Source organism: Xiphophorus couchianus, chromosome 4, assembly GCF_001444195.1.
Source record: "Xiphophorus couchianus chromosome 4, X_couchianus-1.0, whole genome shotgun sequence".
In the NCBI taxonomy this organism is placed as follows: Eukaryota; Metazoa; Chordata; class Actinopteri; order Cyprinodontiformes; family Poeciliidae; genus Xiphophorus; species Xiphophorus couchianus.
Genome location: NC_040231.1, coordinates 32,889,807 through 32,909,960, shown reverse-complemented (window position 1 = coordinate 32,909,960; position 20,154 = coordinate 32,889,807). Strand labels below are relative to the sequence as shown.

The following is a 20,154-nucleotide window of genomic DNA, read 5'->3' as shown; positions in this document are numbered from 1 at the left end:
TCACAGGCTCGGCCTCGCCTCCCTGTAATCCGTTTACTGTGGCAGGAAAAGTCCCACCCACCCCAATCATAGCAAAGGACGCTGAGACGCTGCGGAGAGAAGCCCATTTAAAGAGAGCAATATTTGTTTTGTATCAATCCTAATCTCTGATTACATTAGCTATGGCGTTCCAAAGGTGCCAAAAGTGTTTGCACATGGCTAGATGTGTACTGCACTTAGGTTGCCGATATCTACTAAACATGTGAGAGATAGTACTACTTGCGCCTGCTTAACTTTCAAAGGAGCTTCAGGTGGAAAAACTATCTTTTACCAATCTGAGAAATCATTTAACATTTTGAGTTCTAGTTTAAATGTTTTGTTCAATTTATGATATCCTCTCTCTCTGTGCAGAGAGCTCTATGTTCTCCATCCATCCATCCATCCATCTTCCTCCGCTTATCCGAGGTCGGGTCGCGGGGGTAGCAGCTTCAGAAGGGAGGCCCAGACTTCCCTCTCCCCGGCCACTTCTTCCAGCTCTTCCGGGGGAATCCCGAGGCGTTCCCAGGCCAGCCGAGAGACATAGTCTCTCCAGCGTGTCCTGGGTCTTCCCCGGGGCCTCCTCCCGGTGGGACGTGCCCGGAACACCTCACCAGGGAGGCGTCCAGGAGGCATCCTGACCAGATGCCCAAGCCACCTCAACTGGCTCCTCTCGATGTGAAGGAGCAGCGGCTCTACTCTGAGTCCCTCCCGGATGACTGAGCTTCTCACCCTATCTCTAAGGGAGAGCCCAGCCACCCTACGGAGAAAACCCATTTCGGCCGCTTGTATCCGCGATCTCGTTCTTTCGGTCATGACCCAAAGCTCATGACCATAGATGAGGGTGGGAACGTAGATCGACCGGTAAATTGAGAGCTTCGTTTTTTGGCTCAGCTCTCTCTTCACCACGACGGACCTGTACAGCGCCCGCTTGACAGCAGACGCTGCGCCAATCCGCCTGTCGATCTCCCGCTCCCTTCTTCCCCCATTCGTGAACAAGATCCCGAGATACTTAAACTCCTCCACTTGGGGCAGGACACCCCCCCTGACCCGGAGAAGGCACTCTACCCTTTTCCGGCTCAAGACCATGGCCTCGGATTTGGAGGCACTTATCCCCATCCCGGCCGCTTCACACTCGGCTGCGAACCGCTCCAGCGAGAGCTGCAGATCACGATCCGATGAAGCCAAAAGGACCACATCGTCTGCGAAAAGCAGAGATGAGATCCTAAGGCCACCAAATCGGATCCCCTCAACACCTTGGCTGCGCCTAGAAATTCTGTCCATAAAAGTGATGAACAGAATCGGTGACAAAGGGCAGCCCTGTCGGAGTCCAACTCCCACCGGAAACGAGCCCGACTTACTGCCGGCAATGCGGACCAGACTCTGACACCGGTCATACAGGGACCTGACAGCCCGTATCAAAGGGCCCGGTACCCCATACTCCCGGAGAACCCCCCACAGGGCTCCCCGAGGGACACGGTCGAACGCCTTCTCCAAGTCCACAAAACACATGTAGACTGGTTGGGCGAACTCCCATGCACCCTCCAGGACCCTGCCGAGGGTGTAGAGCTGGTCCAGTGTTCCACGACCAGGACGAAAACCACACTGCTCTTCCTGAATCCGAGGTTCGACTATCCGACGGACCCTCCTCTCCAGGACCCCTGAATAGACCTTGCCAGGGAGGCTTAAGAGTGTGACCCCTCTATAATTGGAGCACACCCTCCGGTCCCCCTATTTGAACAGGGGGACCGCCACCCCAGTCTGCCAATCCAGGGGAACTGCCCCCGATGTCCATGCGATATTGCAGAGTCGCGTCAACCAACACAACCCTACAACATCCAGAGCCTTAAGGAACTCCGGGCGGATCTCATCCACCCCCGGGGCCTTGCCACCGAGGAGCTTTTTAACCACCTCGGCAACCTCGCCCCCAGAGATTGGAGAGCCCAACCCAGAGTCCCCAGGCTCCGCTTCCTCAGTGGAAGGCATGTTGGTGGGATTGAGGAGGTCTTCGAAGTACTCTGCCCACCGACCCACAACGTCCCGAGTAGAGGTCAGCAGCACACCATCCCCACTATAAACAGTGTTTGTGCTGCACCGCTTCCCCCCCCTGAGACGCCGGATGGCGGACCAGAATCGCCTCGAAGCCGTGCGGAAGTCTTTCTCCATGGCCTCTCCAAACTCCTCCCACGCCCGAGTTTTTGCCTCAGCAACCGCCCGAGCCGCATGCCGCTTCGCCCGCCGGTACCCATCAGCTGCTTCCGGAGTCCCACAGGCCAAAAAGGCCCGATAGGACTCCTTCTTCAGCCTGACGGCATCCCTCACCGAAGGTGTCCACCAACGGGTTCGAGGGTTGCCGCCGCGACAGGCACCGACAACCTTGCGGCCACAGCTCCGATTGGCCGCCTCGACAATGGAGGCACGGAACACGGTCCACTCAGACTCCATGTCCCCCACCTCCCCCGGGACGTGTTCGAAGTTTTGCCGGAGATGGGAGTTAGAGCTCCGTCTCACAGGGGATTCCGCCAGACGTTCCCAGCAGACCCTCACAACACGTTTGGGCCTGCCAGGTCTGACCGGCTTTCGCCCCCACCACCGGAGCCAACTCACCACCAGGTAGTGGTCAGTGGACAGCTCCGCACCTCTCTTCACCCGAGTGTCCAAGACATACGGCCGCAGATCCGATGAAACGATGACAAAGTCGATCATCGAACTGCGGCCTAGGGTGTCCTGGTGCCAAGTGCACATATGGACACCCTTATGCTTGAACATGGTGTTCGTTATGGACAATCCATGGCGAGCACAGAAGTCCAGCAACAGAACACCGCTCGAGTTCAGGTCGGGCGGGCCGTTCCTCCCAACCACGCCCCTCCAGGTCTCACTGTCGTTGCCCACGTGAGCGTTGAAGTCCCCCAGCAGAACAAGGGAGTCCCCAGGAGGAGCACTCTCCAGTACCCCCTCTAAGGACTCCAAAAAGTCCTTAGACACATAGACTCTATGTTCTATGTGCAACAAATTGAGTCAGAAGGAGTCAGACTGAGAGGGATCTCGAAATCTATATGCAAAAACTGACTGGGATGCTAAATAAAGTGGAAGAGACTGGAGTGACAGCAATTCAGGCACAAAGTGGTCTTGTGAAATCACAAAACAGGATCAGCTGATGCTGAAGCATATTTGGTACAGAGGCCATCCACATGTCTGCCGAGTAAAAAGCCCCTGAACTTCAAAATGCATAGCATTAAGATGAACTTGAGGACAGAGTGAAAAGGTCTACATGGAATGAGATTCCATTATGGAGAGATTCCATCCAAGCACTTTATCACCACTCTGGGATGAATTAGAGTAGAGATTGTGAGGCTGGCCTTCCAGTTCAACACCAGTGTCTGACCTCAAAATGCTTCCGGAAGTATGGTCAGATATTCCCATAATAAACACTTCTAAATCTCGTAGGCAGCCTTCCCAGAAAATCTCAAGCATTATTCTTGCAAAGAGAGGGAATGTATGTAAACTTCTGAATTTAAAAAAATGATCTCTCTCATTATTTCTGTCTCTTATTACCTGTCTCATGTTGCATGTAGTAAACAGAAATAATTGCAGCAATCCTAACTGACCTAAACCAGGAGAGGTTTAAACTGATTTAACTTCAGAATGTGAGAAAAAAAATTGTTACGTGTCCTTTTTTTGTATGCAAATAACTGGATACTACATGGCAATAATATATATTTAATATATATATTTTTAAAAAGCATGCAAAAAAAGTGGCATGTGTGACAATAAATTGCTAAAAGAGGTAAGTTCACCTTTAGCCGCCCACGCTATATAGAATAGAATATACTTTATTGATCCCCAAGGTGAAATTGCATATTTATTGAATATGTATAGTGGTTAGTATAGTTAGTATAGTGGTGAGTATCCCTGCCTGTCACGTGGGAGACTGGGGTTCGATTCCCGACGGGGAGTGAAGTTTGTTTCAGGTCCCTCTTGAAAATGAGATCTAGATCTCAACGGGGTTTACTTGATTAAATAGAGGAATTAATAAAAAACAATAATAAAAATTAGGTAATATGCACAAAGTTTGTAATGTATATATATATATACAGTACAGACCAAAAGTTTGGACACACCTTTTAATTCAATGAATTTCCTTTATTTTCATGACTATTGACATTGTAGATTCACACTGAAGGCATCAAAACTATGAATAACACATGTGGAAATATGCACTAAACAAAAACATGTAAAACAACTGAAAATAGCCCTTATATTCTAGTTTCTTCAAAGTAGCAACCTTTTGCTGTGATTACTGCTTTGCACACACTCTGCATTTTCTTGATGAGCTTTAAGAGGTCGTCACCTGAAATGGTTTTCACTTCATAGGTCAACCTGCCCTGTCAGGTTAATAAGTGGGATTTCTTGCCTTATAAATAGTCATGAAAATAAAGAAAACCCATTGAATTAGAAGGTGTGTCCAAACTTTTGGTCTGTACTGTATATATATATATATATATATATATATATATATATATATATATATATATATATATAAGAGTGATAATTATATGTGTCATTGTTTAATATTACCATTCTTATTTAAACGATAGCAGAACCACACAAACCATTAATTTAGACCTTCTGTTCTTCAGTATTAAAAAGTACATAACCCAACAAAACTGACCCACTAGCATCAACTGAGCTAGTGATTAAAGTCAAGATACAAATGTTTAAAAGTTTGCAGACAAACTGTAGTAATAATTATAGTAATAATATAGATTATGGTAATAATTATAGAACAATAAATTACAACAATTCATCACCCTCAATCCCTAAAGTGAACCACAAGTTTTAACATGATCCCTCATGTCAGAAAGGCAGGCAGTAGTGAGTGGGACAGTGGGCAGCCACAACTGGACAAGTGGGATTGGATGAATCTGTTTTGTCTAAGACGCCAGAAAAAGATTGTTCATGCTGACCCAGATAAAAATAAATACTAAATACTAAATACAAATACTAAAGTTTCAGTAATGTCTGATCTTTGCCAGGTTTTAGTCATACGAAATATAAATAGATAAAGGAACATATATGCATGTTACCTTAAGTAAGGAGATGAGTGAGAGTCTATGACTTTACATGGGAATATGATCGATTAGCTTCTAAGTGACAGAGACTTCTGTCTTCATGGGTTATTATTTAGAAAAACATGCAGCAGAACTGATGCGTATTTAATTGTTTTAAAAGGAAAACCTGTTGTTTTCCATTAGGAACACAGGGAGCCTTTGTTTCCTAAGGGAAAAACCCAAAGGCTGTTGAGAAATCGTTGCTGCAGTGAAAGTATGTACACAATACATATCTATATATATGGCACTAACAATACATACTTGTATTTCATATATATAAAATGGTAAATGGATCAAATTTATATAGCACCTCTCCAGTTATACTGACCACTCACATTTATACACCAAAGTGCAGACAGGTAAGCAACTTGAGGTTAAGTGCCCTGCCCAGGGGCTGCAATGCACCAATAAAGTATGGAGCTAAGCGCAGTGTTTTTATGAACAATCATCAATAACCTGGGCATGATGGACGGACGGATGGAGAAATCAGCATAATTTGACAATAAACTGCACTATAATCTGTACATTTAATTCCTTTACACAAAATAAATATAATTGCATGACATTCAGATTTCATTTCCTCTTTTTACCCGTTATATACGTCAATATAAATTAATTCAGTCCATGTAGCTGTATTTTCTAATAAAGGTTTTTTGTAGTAATAACGCTGTGTTGTGTTTACTGGCAGAGCGCATGCTAAGCTAAAGTAGCAATGTTTTAATTATTGTGACCAACATTGAAGTCCAATTAAGAGCAAAAGGATGCAGAGTGCAACAGCTTTGTGATGCGATTAGTTCCAGTATTAAAGGGATTTCTTGGAATCTGAATTAAACTGTAGCAGTTATTTTGTGCTGCTTGTAAACCAATCACAAACTCCTACTGAAACAAGGAGAAAGCTAAAAGCCCATCTGCTAAAAACCACAGAGCCCAAAAGGAGGTATGGTTGAACTTTTTTGTCATGGCTTTTGCCATGACAAAAAGATATGCATTCATTATTCATTGATTGTTCATTAGTCTTTAGACAAGGACACGAATCTTCGAGATTGGTCTGCTAGCCTCCCTGAATCGACTGGTGGACAGATTAGGCCGAACAGGGCAGATGGCTATATCTGTAGAATCATAATAGAGACACTGATTAGAGTTAATGTTTTTGACATTCCTAAGGTTTTAGTCTGGTCCTGTCGATCTGCATGGGTTCAGGATAGTCAGAAGATCAGAAAGAGAGAGACTGACCAGGAGCTGGAGGGACAGGTGAATAGTTAGTCCTGGAAGTGGGATTTCTTTTAGATTTGTCTCAACTGTGTTCTCTTAACCAGTTGTCTAGATGAATAGCCACAGAGGTGAGTTAAGAATTTTCAGTTCATCCAACCAAGACAGTTTATTTATCTGGAGCTGGTGAGCTGACGTACTGGGGGTTGGAGAGAACCGGAGGAGCACAAGTGGGAGCCGGTTGGAGATTTTTCCAGCAATAGTTGAGCTAAATGATCCAGATGTTAATTGGTGATATCCTGTTGATCACAGAGATATCTTAGAGCGGCATCACGTGATTGGATGAGGGAGTGCCGTTCGGAAAGAGTCCTCCCGACAGAGTGTCTGCTAGGTCCGATTGAGAGCCTGAGTGTTCTGTCATGGTTTCGCTATGCTTTTGGCCCACATGCAGAACACTCCCAGGAGGCAGTTGAAAAAGGTCAAATTTATTGAACAATCAATAAACAATGAGTGTGCATATTTGTCTGGGAGCCTGGTGAATGGGAACACTGGAAACAGTAGATGAATGGTGAGTAACAATCACTGATGATAAACGTGTTATTGACTGGAGCTCTTACTGGTGGAGAGGAGTCTGCCAAGAGAGGGGTTAAGTGATTGGGTTCCAGGGTTCGAGTGCTTGTATGGGTGTTGACCTGGCATTGTGCAGTAGTGGGAGCCGGGGATCCGTGGAGCGGTCTGGTGGAGATTACTGGATGGTAATACCATTGGAGGGCAGACAGGTCATGCAGCACAGACTTGGAGGAAGAGGAGCGGGACGTTGCCAGTCATGGGATTTGAACCAGAGATGTTCTGAGAGTCTTGAGAACCCAAGGAGAAACCAACACAGCACAGGGAGCAGAATCCAGAACATCGCTGAGAACACCTTTAAATGAGATCATAGGGTTCGTTACAAAAATCCAAAAAGCTCAGGGAACACAGAGAGAACAACCACTGGGCAGTATAGAGTACCATGTAGAGCTAACATTCAGGCACCAGAGAACCGGCAACTGGCTCCTCGTATGCTCTGGTTGATGAAGCAGATGACTTGCAGGTGTGAATAATTAGCTCCTCAGGTCCACCATCCAAGGAGCAGAAACCTTCTGGCTCCCTCTGGTGGGCGCCTGTAGGATCTGAACGAAACATCCACACAGAACCCAAACCCCAGCTTCCCAACACTTTCTAGAAAAGTTCTGAACTTTCTTTGTCCCTGTTTAATATTTAATGCTACCAAATAAACTTAGCTAAGCTAACTTAGCTAAGATAACAGCTTCTTAAGCCATAATGGAAGGATGTGATCTCTATTTAATCATATTCCAAACTGCAACAAAAATGAGAGAAGTTAGTGACCGACTACATAAAACTGTAGTCGGAACAATTAGGAACAAGTGCAAGTTATGCGGTCTTCAAGTCAGCGTTTTAATCTGAGAATGACACCAAGTCCAACTTAATTGCAATTCCAATTCCAAGGAATCCTCTACTAGTAGCAATGCAGGTGGTGAGCAATGAATTTTCTTCTATTTTGTTATTTTAAACACTGCAGCAACATGTTCACTAAAGTAGGGTTGTTTGTATTTTGTGCGAAACAGATATTTTCAGTGCAGTCATTTTGGATTTCAGGATTAGAAACCTCCTGTTTACAACTTTCCCACTGGATTTTTTTCCAACTTTTTCCCATTCATTTTTAACTTGAACTTTGAAATTGTTACTTGAACTTCTAATGTAGCACATTTTATAACAACAAACTGATTTTAAGTCCTGCTTCACTGTTTCAAACTGTTTGTCCTTAGGGTGGGACTTGTAAGCCTTCTGCTGAACAGAAGGCATACAAGCGCAACAGTCAAATTTCTTCAATGTGAAACTACAGACATTTTCACCTTTTACATCTCATATCATAACTTAATAAAACATCAATTGATTATTTTAGCATATGCAGCATCATGTCCACAAGCAAAAAAAGAGACAGAGCACAACCAACAATCACATTTAAATAGTTTGGAGACTGCTAATTTGCAATTTTGACTCTTCAGTCTCTCTGGAGTTTGCCGAGACGACGCAAGGCATCTTCAACAATGTCCAGCTCATGCCGGATATCTTTCACCATGTTGTTGATGTTGGAGGTGTCCCTCAGAACGTCCACACTCTGAGTGTAGGGGTTGTAGTTCACTGTGAATGGACGCTTAAGGGTTTTGGCAAACTCCCTGCAAGCAAAGCACAGCGGTTTATGATCAGAGATTAAGACGTGATATCATCTGAAACAGAAAGGAAAACATGAAAGATTTGAACCGTATCATTTTTTAAATAAGTTAATCAGACCTGGTTGCCTTTTGACCATTGTAAAACTCATCTCAGAAATATTCCTAGCATCTAATAAAAATGCCACTTCAGAAATGTTATGCCTGGATCAGACAGTTCTTATAATGGCAGTCTGTTTGGCTTTTGCTGGTTAGACAACAGTCAAGGCAGCAGCACAGCCAGAGCTGACTTTATGGGTAAACCTGATCAGAAGTGTGCAGGCCAAAGAACTGATCACACAAGTTTTCATCCAAAAGTCTGTATGAGTTTCTCTTAATCAACAGACAAACTTCTGCACTGCTGGTAGCCTAAAGAAACCAGCTCAACAGATCATCCACTGAGGTTTAGTACACAACAAACCTTTCTGTCTATTAAAGAGAGAAAGATAGCCATAAAATATTTATTAATCATTCAAAGCTATAGTTCACAGACTACAATTTGCAAGCATCAATTTTATCACAGTCAAGCACCTTTCAATAATAGCTGTCAGGTTTTCCAGTTTCAGGTTGTCTGTATTTTCTGGTGGCTGTTTTTAAGTACAGCTCAACAAGCGCTCCCTGGTGAGCACACTTTGAACAGTCCCTGCTCTAGGCCCAGTGTGCATATCCACACCCATGTTCCCACCAGGAACTCCTACGTTGGCCAAGTTTATTCACTGAAGTCTCACATGTGTTTACAGATAAGCATTTATTCTTTTGACGAAAGAGAAAAAACGGGCAGCACATTTCATTGAGCCAAATCCAGAGGTGGTAACGTTCTAGTGAACAACAGTAGAAGGCAATAGAACTCTCTCTGATGTAAAGAGGTCAGCTGAGCTTTATAGCGTCTCTCTTAATTGATCTTGTGGTTTAAGCTGTTTGCAGTTGCAGCAGCTTGGAGGTAGTCCCAGGCTGAGCTCCAGGTCTCTCCCTGCCTCATGGCTTCACTCAGCAGCACTGAGTTCAACCATTTCCAATTCTTAGAAAATCAACATTTATCACCCAATGTGTTCTTCAATGCCGAAATGAAACTTCTGATTATTCATACAGTGTAATCAGTGTGAAGAACAGATATGTTGTTATTACCGGTGCGCCTATTATGCGGCCAGCTGATAATTCAGCCCTGATTTTCTTAAGTTTGGTAGATCAGTGATCTTTCATGTGAAATCAATCTTATCCACTGAGCTTATCTTCCTCAGCAAAGGTCTAAAAATCAGCCACTATCCTCTATTGCTCTGCTGTAAGAGGTTTGACTGACAGATCTACCAACCAGGTCATGTCTGCACATCTGCAGTTAACAATAATGACCCCACTGATACTAACTCAGCAACCTCCCTGCTATATTTAACATCATTTCAGATAAAAAGTTATATAATTATAAAATAAGAATTGTAACGGGCAGGTCAGGCTTTTTAAAGATTGGTAATTGGCGATCACTCAGAAAACTACAAGCGGTGCAGCCCTAATTGTAATCAAATAGTGACCCTCTGTATCAGTCTTGGATCAGGACTCATTTCACATGAAACATTGGTGATTTTTCATGTTGATTTGATGAGAAGAAATCCTGCGCCAGCTCTCACACTATGCATGCCGCTTCAGGTCTGTGTGGCCCAGCAGTGAAAAATTAAGATATGTGATTGAATTACTGGTTTATAAGATTCTCTTTATCAGCACAGTACTTCAGATGATATGTTTACTTATGTAATAATTTTATTCAGGCTTTTGCCTCACACCTCACAGGGACTGACTGCATATATGTTTCTTGATTTGAATATTATTGAAGAATTCATCTTTCTGACACCCAGGAGATTTTGCAAAAAACAACAAATTGCTTAGATAAAGATCAAAAACGTTCACATTACTTCTAATTACAACTTCACAGTTTAAACGTTACATAAAAGCCAAACAGATACACATTGACAAATTACACTTTTTTAAGTGGAGAGCACTATTATTCCAAACATTTAGCAAAATATAACAAACAGGACTGAAATATTTAGGGTTTTTAAGTGAAGAAATATGAATACATGTATATTTTTTTGTAGGGATCAGTTTGGGCGTTAAGGACTGTAAGAATGAGTTTTTCTGGGGCGACCCTGGAAGGTAAAGCAGGTGATTCATGTATGTTTGTACACAAATCATCTAGAGGGAACTGAAAATAAAACTTTAGTTTCGAAAAGAGAAAATATTTTCTGACAGCTGTAACCAAATGAACCAGGAATTTCTCAAGAAGTTGCAGCTGCAGTTAAAACTACATGAATGTAAACCACTGGTGTCTTTGTGTTTGTTAACTGGTTATTTTTTTTTGTTAAGCTTGGAATATATCATATGACTATGATAACCTTTGTTTATGGAGATATAAGGTGCCTTGAGCCAAACTGCAGAAAGAGTTTATAGATGAGACAGTTTTCTAAGGAGAGTTATGACTGAATGACAGACATATTTTACCTGATTCCTTTTTACACACACACACGCACCCCCACACACGGCCGCACACACACACACGCCTACACACCCCACGCACGCACACGTATACAGATATCTCTGATAAATCAAAGTTAAAGTCAGAGCAACCAACTGCCTTCAGAAATAGTAATCAGTAATATTAAATTAAATTAAATATTATTCGTTTACTGCATGCCTCTGCCTTTCTTGATTTGGGTCCTAAATCAACACCACTAACATCATGTCAGTTCAAAGCAGGCGGATAAAAAAAGCCCAAAAGAACTTCCAGTTGTAATTACTGCTAAATATAAAACACAAGGCACACTCTGATATATTTATCCATCCATCCATCCATTCATTCTCTAACACCCTTGTCCCTAGTGGGGTCTGGAGGGGTGTGGATGCCTATCTCCAGCTAATGTTCCAGGAGAGAGGCGGGGTCACCCTGGACAGGTCCTGATATATTTATTTGTTTTAAAAAAGTGTTTTCCTTCTACCTTACAGGTATGTTTGTTTTTCTTTACTTGCCTCATTTTGTTCTTGGCTTCTTCGAAACTTTCAGCCACAAAGTAAATATCTTGGAATGTGGTTATCATGCACTCCTGGTTGCAGGTTACCACGGGATCGAACGGGCGGATGTTGGCCTCCCCAGACAGAGCATGCTGAGACCAGACAGATTCATGTACTACCTCTACAGAAATATTTGCTAGGAACATTTAATCAGGAAAACATTGTTAAAAAAAATAGTTGTGTCGATGCAGCTGATTTTAAAAGTCACCTTGAGTTCACTAGCTGAGGAGAGGAGTCCAGCTCCATAGGCTCTCAGGCCTCCATCCTGCTTACACAGGCCGAACTCCACCGTGAAGAAATAACACTACAACACCAGAGAACAGAACATGCAAATGTAACATTGTACTAAAATGGGTAGAACATCTGTACAAGTCCTTAAAGTCACAAGAAATGGGCTGGAAACACAGTTTGTATTCTCACTGTGGCAAGTTTCTGCACGTCTTCATCTGAAGCGCCAAGTGATGCTAAACCAAGCTCTTGGGAGAACTGAGCGAAGCTGGGCTCTGCCAGGAGAGGAACGTGGCCCAACACCTCATGGCATGTGTCCCTGCATGAACCATGGACCAACAAACATTTTGAACCACAACAGATGAGATAGGATCTCATCACACACTGAGTGTGTGGGTGTGTGTGTGTGTGTGTGTGTGTGTGTGTGTGTGTGTGTGTGTGTCTACTCACGGTTCAGGTGTGTACAAAGGCTCTGAGCCATGACGGACATACTGAGTGCAGTGGAACACCCTGAAAGCGAGCCCTGCTAGGAAATCTCTTGGAGAGAGGTAGCCTGCTACCGGCCGGATGCTGAAACCTGAGCGCTCTGTTTACACCGTACACACAAATACACACAAATACAGAAATATACAGAAACACAAACAGACTTACTAAATACAGGAGGACATGAAAAACAGAAGAGAACTTGCTTATACAAGTTCATAAAGCATACTGTTAGTTAATGAAAATGTTAATGTTAGCATTGGAAGGAAACAAAATCAAACTAAAAAATTGTATTCCATATTGCAAAAAAATAGCAATGATCTCAAAATACAGACAATGAAAAAATTAAGAAAAAAAATTATGCTACTTCCTGGAATGTGAGAATTCACAATGGAATCCTTAATCCTGGAATCAATGACTGCTGACCGTTTAAATCACACGATAAATGGTGATTAATATCACCAATAGTGTGATTAATTTGATTAACATTAATCAATTGGCATTTTTAAATCAGTTGACACCAATAATAAAAATATATATTTTTATATATTTGTTAAAATGTCACTATGACAAGCTAGAGACGCGGTCATGTTCCTCATCCTCTCTAAATGCTCTTCTCACTTCCATCCAACCCCTCTGACTTTACAAATAACCAAGTATTTTGCTCTGTATTAAAAATTTGGTATCAATTTAGGAGGCACTTTAAATTTACCTTAGCATCTACATTAGCTCCTTTATGGAAGAATCATCTGTTTCAAGCTGGGTTCACAGATCCAACCTTTTTGGCATGGGATAATAAAGGGCTGAAGTGTTTTAATGACTTTTACAAGGAATTTGATAACTACGTTTGGTAGTTACTTTTAGTGGTATAATGTACTTAAAAAATATTCAGACAAATTCAGTGTGACTTTGTCTGAATCACAGACAAAATCATTTAAACTGAATGAGCTTTCAGTCCTCTTCAGAGTTAATTTCCCCAAAACTCGCCTGTCACAACTCTGTCACTGAATCATGACTAATGTCATCATGCACCCTCCTGTAATTTAACACACATTTTACTCTTGTTCATTACTCGTTTTGGCAGAACTATTTTGATACCATGACCCCCCCCCAACCCCCATGTCGCCATATTTGACTTCCCATTTACCTATAAGCGGTTCACTGCTTAATCACTTAGACATTTCAGCATTTACTTCCTTACTGGCAGCAGCTTTTTCACTGGGAATCTACTAAAGCGCCCTCTAGCAGTCAGTGGCTCAGTGAGACCATGTCTCTTCTAAAACTGAAGATTAGATATTCAGTGAAAGGCAACTCAGATCAATTCTGGCGCCCTTCGTTGACATTCTTTCACTCTCTTCGGTCTCTGCTCCCTGATTGAGTGATGACTCCCTACCACCACTTTTTTTCTCTATATGTTTTATTTTATTTTATTATTTATCTCTTCACTTTATGTAAATATATTTTCGTTATATACATAACAAAAGATTATCAAGAAAACATTGTTAAAAAAATAGTTGTGTCAATGCAGCTGATTTTAAAAGTCACCTATATATATATATATATATATGTATACAACAGATCCCAGGAACAACATCAGACATCTCAGTCCAGAAATGTGCAGTCCTTGGCACAGCCAAGATACTGCGCAGAACCCTCAAGCTCCCAGGCCTCTGGTAGAGGACCCGAGCTCAGAGGATAAGAACCACCCGCGGTGGGTGAGAAGGGAATTTTTATATATTTATATGGGTGCCAGAAAGATGAATTCTTCAATACTATTCAAATTAAGAAACATATATGCAGCCAGGCCCTGTGAGGTGTATATATATCTCTAACTCTTACACTTTGAGAAAAAAAAAGTAAAAGAAATCACTTTATTTATGTTGGTACCTTGTTTTTGCAGCCCTGGCACAGCTTTAACACTCACCCATGAGGAAGCGTGACACATCCTCCAACTGAGGGATGTTGTTCTCACTGTATTTACAGTATCTGGTCAGCAGAGGAAGATTCTTCAGATACTCCTTGCAGGCATGGCTGGGATACAGCTTGTTAAGCTCCTGAAACACCACGCCCCAGGTCCGCACCTCCTCTGCCGTGTAGTCGATACGAGGAATCTGATCACCACTGTCGCATATAATCAGGCATGACAGATTAAAAACACACATTTTAATATACAGAAATTTTGCAATATGGCTTCTTATTTCTTTTATTCAACTACTCACTATCAATGATGCAGGAAACCAAAAGAAAATGTCACTTACTGTTTGAAGTTCATAGCCAAATCAGCAAAATACTTCCTCCTTTTACGGTAAATTTGGTCTTTAAATCCCTATAATAACAATGTTGTGTCTGAATTTGTTTTTTTGCTTTTTTTTTTGTTTGTTTTTTTAAACAGCCATTTATCTGTTTTCATGGTTGAGACAACAGACAGAAAATGAGGAAAAAACAACACAGAGGTTAAACATACCGGGTGATCTGCATCTAATTCAGAGCCGTACATTAAAACCCTGTTGGCGCACAGATTCAAATCCGAAATCCTTGTAGGAAACCAGGGAACACTTTCCAAACCTGATGGAAAATCGGGAATTTATTGCATGTTACTTACATGCTCATGATTAATTCTGAACGTGTCTTACCATCATGTAGTAAAGAAGAGCTTCCAGACGGAGTCATTTCCACTATGTCGGTGTGTGTCCTCAGCAGCTCGGTCAGCTCCTTCAGTTGTTCATGCTTTGAATCACAGTTTATGAAGATCTCAAAGTCTGAATCTCTCCGTTTGGACTTGCGAGACTCAATGTGAACCAGATGGACGTGTTTTTCCTGCAACAACACGGTCAGAGCGCTTGGAAAGTTGTGCTTGATAATCAAGCCATTTTTATTTTAGTTAATTTATTTATTTCGAACATGATAGCAGTATAAAATAACAGACATGAACAAGGAATGCAAAAGACGTTTTTTTGAACCACAATAATCTTAACATGCTCAAAAAGGAGTAGGAAGAAGGAAGAAACTTATGAACTCATACTCCATAAACTCATACCATGTTTTCATATAGACCCTCATTATTAAATAATAAATAAATAAAACATAGGTTAATTAATTTTCCGTTTTATCTGTTTTTTTTTCTTTTTGCCATGTACTCACCAAACACACATATGTCTAAATATATACATCCATAACCACACACACTCATATGCTTTAGCCTCAATTTACATATACACATTAGTGATAACGATCACCCATATTTCTATATCTTTTGAAAATGACCTCCTTATATTTTCTTTTAAATTGTATTAAATTTTAACTTTGTTTTAACTCCTCATTTAACTTGTTCCATAATTTTACACTGTGAATTGAAATACAAATTTTGTTAGATGACAGAAAAAGTTTTATCTTTTAAAGCATGCATATTAAAAAATACCTGGAAAAGTTTCAGAGCTCTGATCAGCCCCCCCACTTCATTCTTCAGTGTGAATATAATAGTTGCTGCTTTGTTTCTGGAGTTGCTTGGCTGTCCAGTCATGAGGTTGTCCTGGTGTCCATCACTTCCATTCAGTGTTACCTTGGTTTTTGGATGTGGGATTACATTTTAGATTGTCGTCAGCTTTACAGATTTAATTCTAGTTCAACAATGTTTCAATATAAACTAGTCTAGTTTCATTAGATATGTTAATCAAGAGCTTTATGCTAGTTTTATGACCAGAGCATTGTTGTGTTTTATAACAGGTATGCAATAAATGATAAATGATAAAAGAAGCTGGCTGAAGGAAAAACTTATAAAATCCATCCCTTCTCCAGCTACATCACTGTTATGATCTCTTAATATTTATAAGAATTTTAGTAATATAATATGTTTACAATATTCCCAATTGTAACGCTAATAGTATTAACAACAATAATAATGGTACTATTGATGCTAATAATGCTATAGTAATAACAATATAATATATCAAGATAGTTTGTCATATTCAGTGTAGACAATTTTCTTATGCAAAGGTTTGAATTGTTGACAGTCAAACTGTCATGACAATAATAACTTTGCTGTCAACAGCTGATCACAAATAAAATACCAAACTTTTATGATTAACAGAAAAGCAACACATTAGGGAAAAGATTTTACAATTGGCACATCTATAATTGAACCTTAATATTATGAAACAAATTGCCAAAAAATAATAAATAATAATTATTATATTATTAGATTAAATTCTTAGGCACATCACCAGTTCTACAGTCCTCCAGGGAGTAGACTTTAAAATACTGCTGGTAGTTTATAAAGAACCAAAAAACATTAAAGATCTGCTGCTGCCAGAGCAACCTTCCAGAACCTGTCAGGTCTTCTGGTTCCGGTTCTGCTCTGCATCCAGAACCAGAACCAAACATGGAGATCAGCATTCAGCTTCTATGCACCACAAATCTGGAGCAAACTTCTAGAAAACTGCAGAACAGCCAAAACCCTGAGTCCATTTAAATCTAGACTAAATCCCCTTCTGTTCAGAGCTGCTTTAGAACCATAATAAGTGAAACATTGACCAACATCTTGATGTGTAATGATGGCACTTGTAATGTTTCAATTGTTGATTTTTGTGTTTTTATGATGTAAAGCTCTTTGAACTGCCTTGTTGCTGAGATAGGCTATACAAACAAACTTGATTGATTGATTTATTGATTGATTAACAAGCAACAGTATTTTAAACTTTTAGTGATCATTAAAAAATACCCTAATATTCAGACTGCTTCGGAGGCGCAGGGGAAAAGCACAACCCACATAAGGAGGCCTTAGTCCTCATCACAGGTTCGAATCCCAGCCTGATGACCTTTGCTGCATGTCTTCAGTCTCTCATTACCTACTTTCCTGTCCTAGTACTTTCAAATAAAGGCCACTAGATCCAAAAAAACTTTAATATTACTAGTTCATTTTCTGGCATCTGGTTTCTGCTTTTGTGGAAAATATGTTAAGTTTCTATAAATCACTTAATCAGATGCTAAACTAAGCAAAAATTATCTTTGAATAATAAATTCATAGATGACTTATTAAGATAAAAATGATACAGGAAATATTGGCAAAACAGATCATTTGAGGTTTCACTCAAGTTAAATTGAAAGCTTTTCTTAAAACATTATAATTTCTGAATTATTTAGAAAACCTGGTCAAAATAAACTCAAAGTGACAATAAACTTCTACTTTCTTATTCAGTGTGAATTTTTTCCAAGAAGCAAAACACATAGACTGTACATTCATATTTTGAGATACTCGCCTTATTGTCGACCTTCTTGTCAGAATCATGTGACTTTCCTTTAGTTGGCTCCAGTTTATCTGGCATCTTGGCTTTTGTTGCTTCCGCTGCATCAGTAGACATTTTATAACGTCTTAGAAAAACTGTGTGAAGTTCTTTTAACTAGGCAGAGAGGCAAACCAGAGTCCTTCTGGATCACCTGCAGTCTGGGTGAGTGGCTGCTCAGTCAGAACAAACAGAATGTGGGCTGTATTTATGAAGCTGCAGGGTGGGGAGGGTCAGGAAAAAGAGAGAGAGGTTCAGTTTGAACAGGAAGAAAATTAGAACAAGTCATGATTAAACGGCCAGCTGGACACCACACTGTCTGTTGTCAGGAAACACTATTGTTACTTCTCATTGTTAGAACCTTTTCTGAAGTTGGCAGTCCATCCCCCCTTCATTATGTGGCACTATCGGATTGGTGTCTGCATTTTACATACATTCATCTCAAACCCTGATGGGTAGTTTGTATTTTATGAGCTTTAATGTATAATATATGTATATATTGGTTTGGCTGGATTGTGTGGGGCCCATCCATCACAGGAAAACAATGACTGAACAACATACAAAACAAAAGAGACAAGTAAAAACTCTCAATTCCAGAATGCATAGCATTAAATTCTTTCCTGCAGTTCCCAGGACAGAATTTCACAAATTGACCATCATAAAAAGTCTACTATTTGTGTAACTGGTCATTCCATCGATAAGCCTGGACCTGCTTAGCTCCACTGAGCTCCAGCAGAAAGAGAATCTTGAAGAATTGTACATTCCCCAAGAAGAGACGGTATCTGATGATGCTGACAAAGCGGTTTTCCTGCCACCCTGAACCCATACCGCTTGCTCCAGTCCAAGCAGAAAGCTTTCCCAGGCGCTGGGCTGCTGCTGTTCACTAGAACAGCAACTCAATGGATTTCACTTTTTATTTTCAACCAAACTCTTGCTGCAAGTTTTTAGATCAGTTGAAGGCATTTATTTATACATTTTGAGGATTTCCTGGTAGTAAAGAATGAAAGTAGTGAAGCCCTGAAGTAACAAATACATGGAAGTTTTTCAGCATCACTCATTGACAGGATATTTCTCATTTTTGCAATATTTCACAAGTGGAAGGAATACATTTCTAATGTCACTAATGACTTTTATAAGGTCCTTTTTATTAATATATGAGTAATATGAGTAAATAAAAAAGTCCTGTCTCCCTAACATATTCCAATATGAGCACATATCCACCTCAGACATATGGTTCATCTATAATCAGAGATTTTACTCAGATTAGATTCTGAGCAGACAAGAAGTCTGTCTCATTTTTTAAAATTTGCCTGAGACAGCTGGCTGTGTTTAAAAGATTCTCCATGAGACCTTGTACATCTAAATACAATTCCAGCCGGATCTGATCCTCACTAACAACCCAGGATGAAAATGACTGACGCAGGACTGCTGGCTAGTTAACTGCCAGGTTTCTCTGGGTGGGGAATCAGACCGGTGCAACATATTTAAAGAAGCTTAATTAAAAGCTGTGTGCTCCATCTAGTCTCTGCTGATACAATTAGAAAGCTCATGCCTTTGTGTGGTTGTGCTTTCTTTTCCTGTATTGTCTCTGTAATTCTTCAGGTCATTCTGTAACCACATGTTGGTTTTATATGTTTATTGTATTAAGCTTTGCTCTTTCTACCTCACTCAGTCATGTTGAAATCATTCATGTGGATAACAGATGCTGCAGTTAATTAGCCTTATGGAAAAAAGTACCTATTGTGTTTCATGGCATATCTAATTGACACAATTTAGAAGATCAAAATGGTACGTCCAAATATTTGCTATTGTTGTGTAGTCAAGATTTTACTACACAACAATATTTTACTATAAAATATTTTCCATGCATAAGATTTAGCGACCACAGAGAGAAACTTGCTCAATAGAGATCTACCAACAGTTGATCCTTTCAAGTGTTCTGGAAACTAAATGCATTTCTCTCTTGGTTTTGAAATTCTTCTTCTTCTGAAAGGTTTGAGTTGTGAAGATCAGGGAAACATGATAGATGGATTTTATCATATTTTTGAAATAAAAATAAACAAATTGTACAATGGATGGAGAGCTGAATGAGATCTCTACTCAGTTTACCTCTGTAAATTATGAAGGTTTTCAATGTGAGAATTTTGGAAATTCTCACTTTCTAAATTAGATCAATCTTGCTTGTCTCCAGCACAACCCTGAGTACAACTGTTGCATTAAACAAGTTGGTTGTTTGTTTGCTTACTGCTCTCTGAGTCTGGCCTGCTAGTTTGGAATGATGAACATGTCGGTAGGTTGTCAGTTGTGAATATAGTTTGCATGTTGGATGATGGATTCCACACTGTTCTATGAGATGCCAAGGACTTGGAGAATTGTATTATGATGTAACTCTGATCCAAAGTTCTTCACAACTTCCTGACCTGTCGCCTTTGTCTTTACGATGCTTGATGTTTACTCATGTTCTCTAAACCTCCAAGACCTTCTGAGAACAGATTTAGAATGAGA

General features: G+C 40.6%; 1 protein-coding gene across 1 annotated transcript; it reads right to left on the bottom strand.

The window, feature by feature from the left end:
* Window positions 1–8,020: 8,020 nt before the first annotated feature.
* LOC114142506 (tryptophan 5-hydroxylase 1-like) lies at window positions 8,021–17,849 on the bottom strand. The gene is made up of 11 exons (XM_028013818.1): window positions 17,626–17,849; window positions 15,789–15,929; window positions 15,004–15,187; window positions 14,835–14,935; window positions 14,629–14,696; window positions 14,295–14,491; window positions 12,338–12,473; window positions 12,080–12,206; window positions 11,868–11,963; window positions 11,618–11,751; window positions 8,021–8,572 (listed from the first exon to the last, which is right to left on the bottom strand). Exons 1-11 carry the CDS (start codon window positions 17,725–17,727, stop codon window positions 8,398–8,400), a joined length of 1,461 nt encoding a protein of 486 aa, XP_027869619.1. The 5' UTR covers window positions 17,728–17,849; the 3' UTR covers window positions 8,021–8,397.
* Between the last annotated feature and the right edge of the window lie 2,305 nt (window positions 17,850–20,154).

Bases quoted from the DNA above. Each gene is read 5' to 3' on its own strand.
- LOC114142506 (XM_028013818.1), bottom strand. From the start codon at position 17,727: ATGTCTACTGATGCAGCGGAAGCAACAAAAGCCAAGATGCCAGATAAA. The intron at 14,492-14,628 runs GTAAGTGACATT...TATATGCGACAG, and splicing joins TTGGCTATGAACTTCAAACA to TGGTGATCAGATTCCTCGTA. The intron at 11,964-12,079 runs GTGAGAATACAA...CTGGTGTTGTAG, and splicing joins ACGTGCAGAAACTTGCCACA to TGTTATTTCTTCACGGTGGA.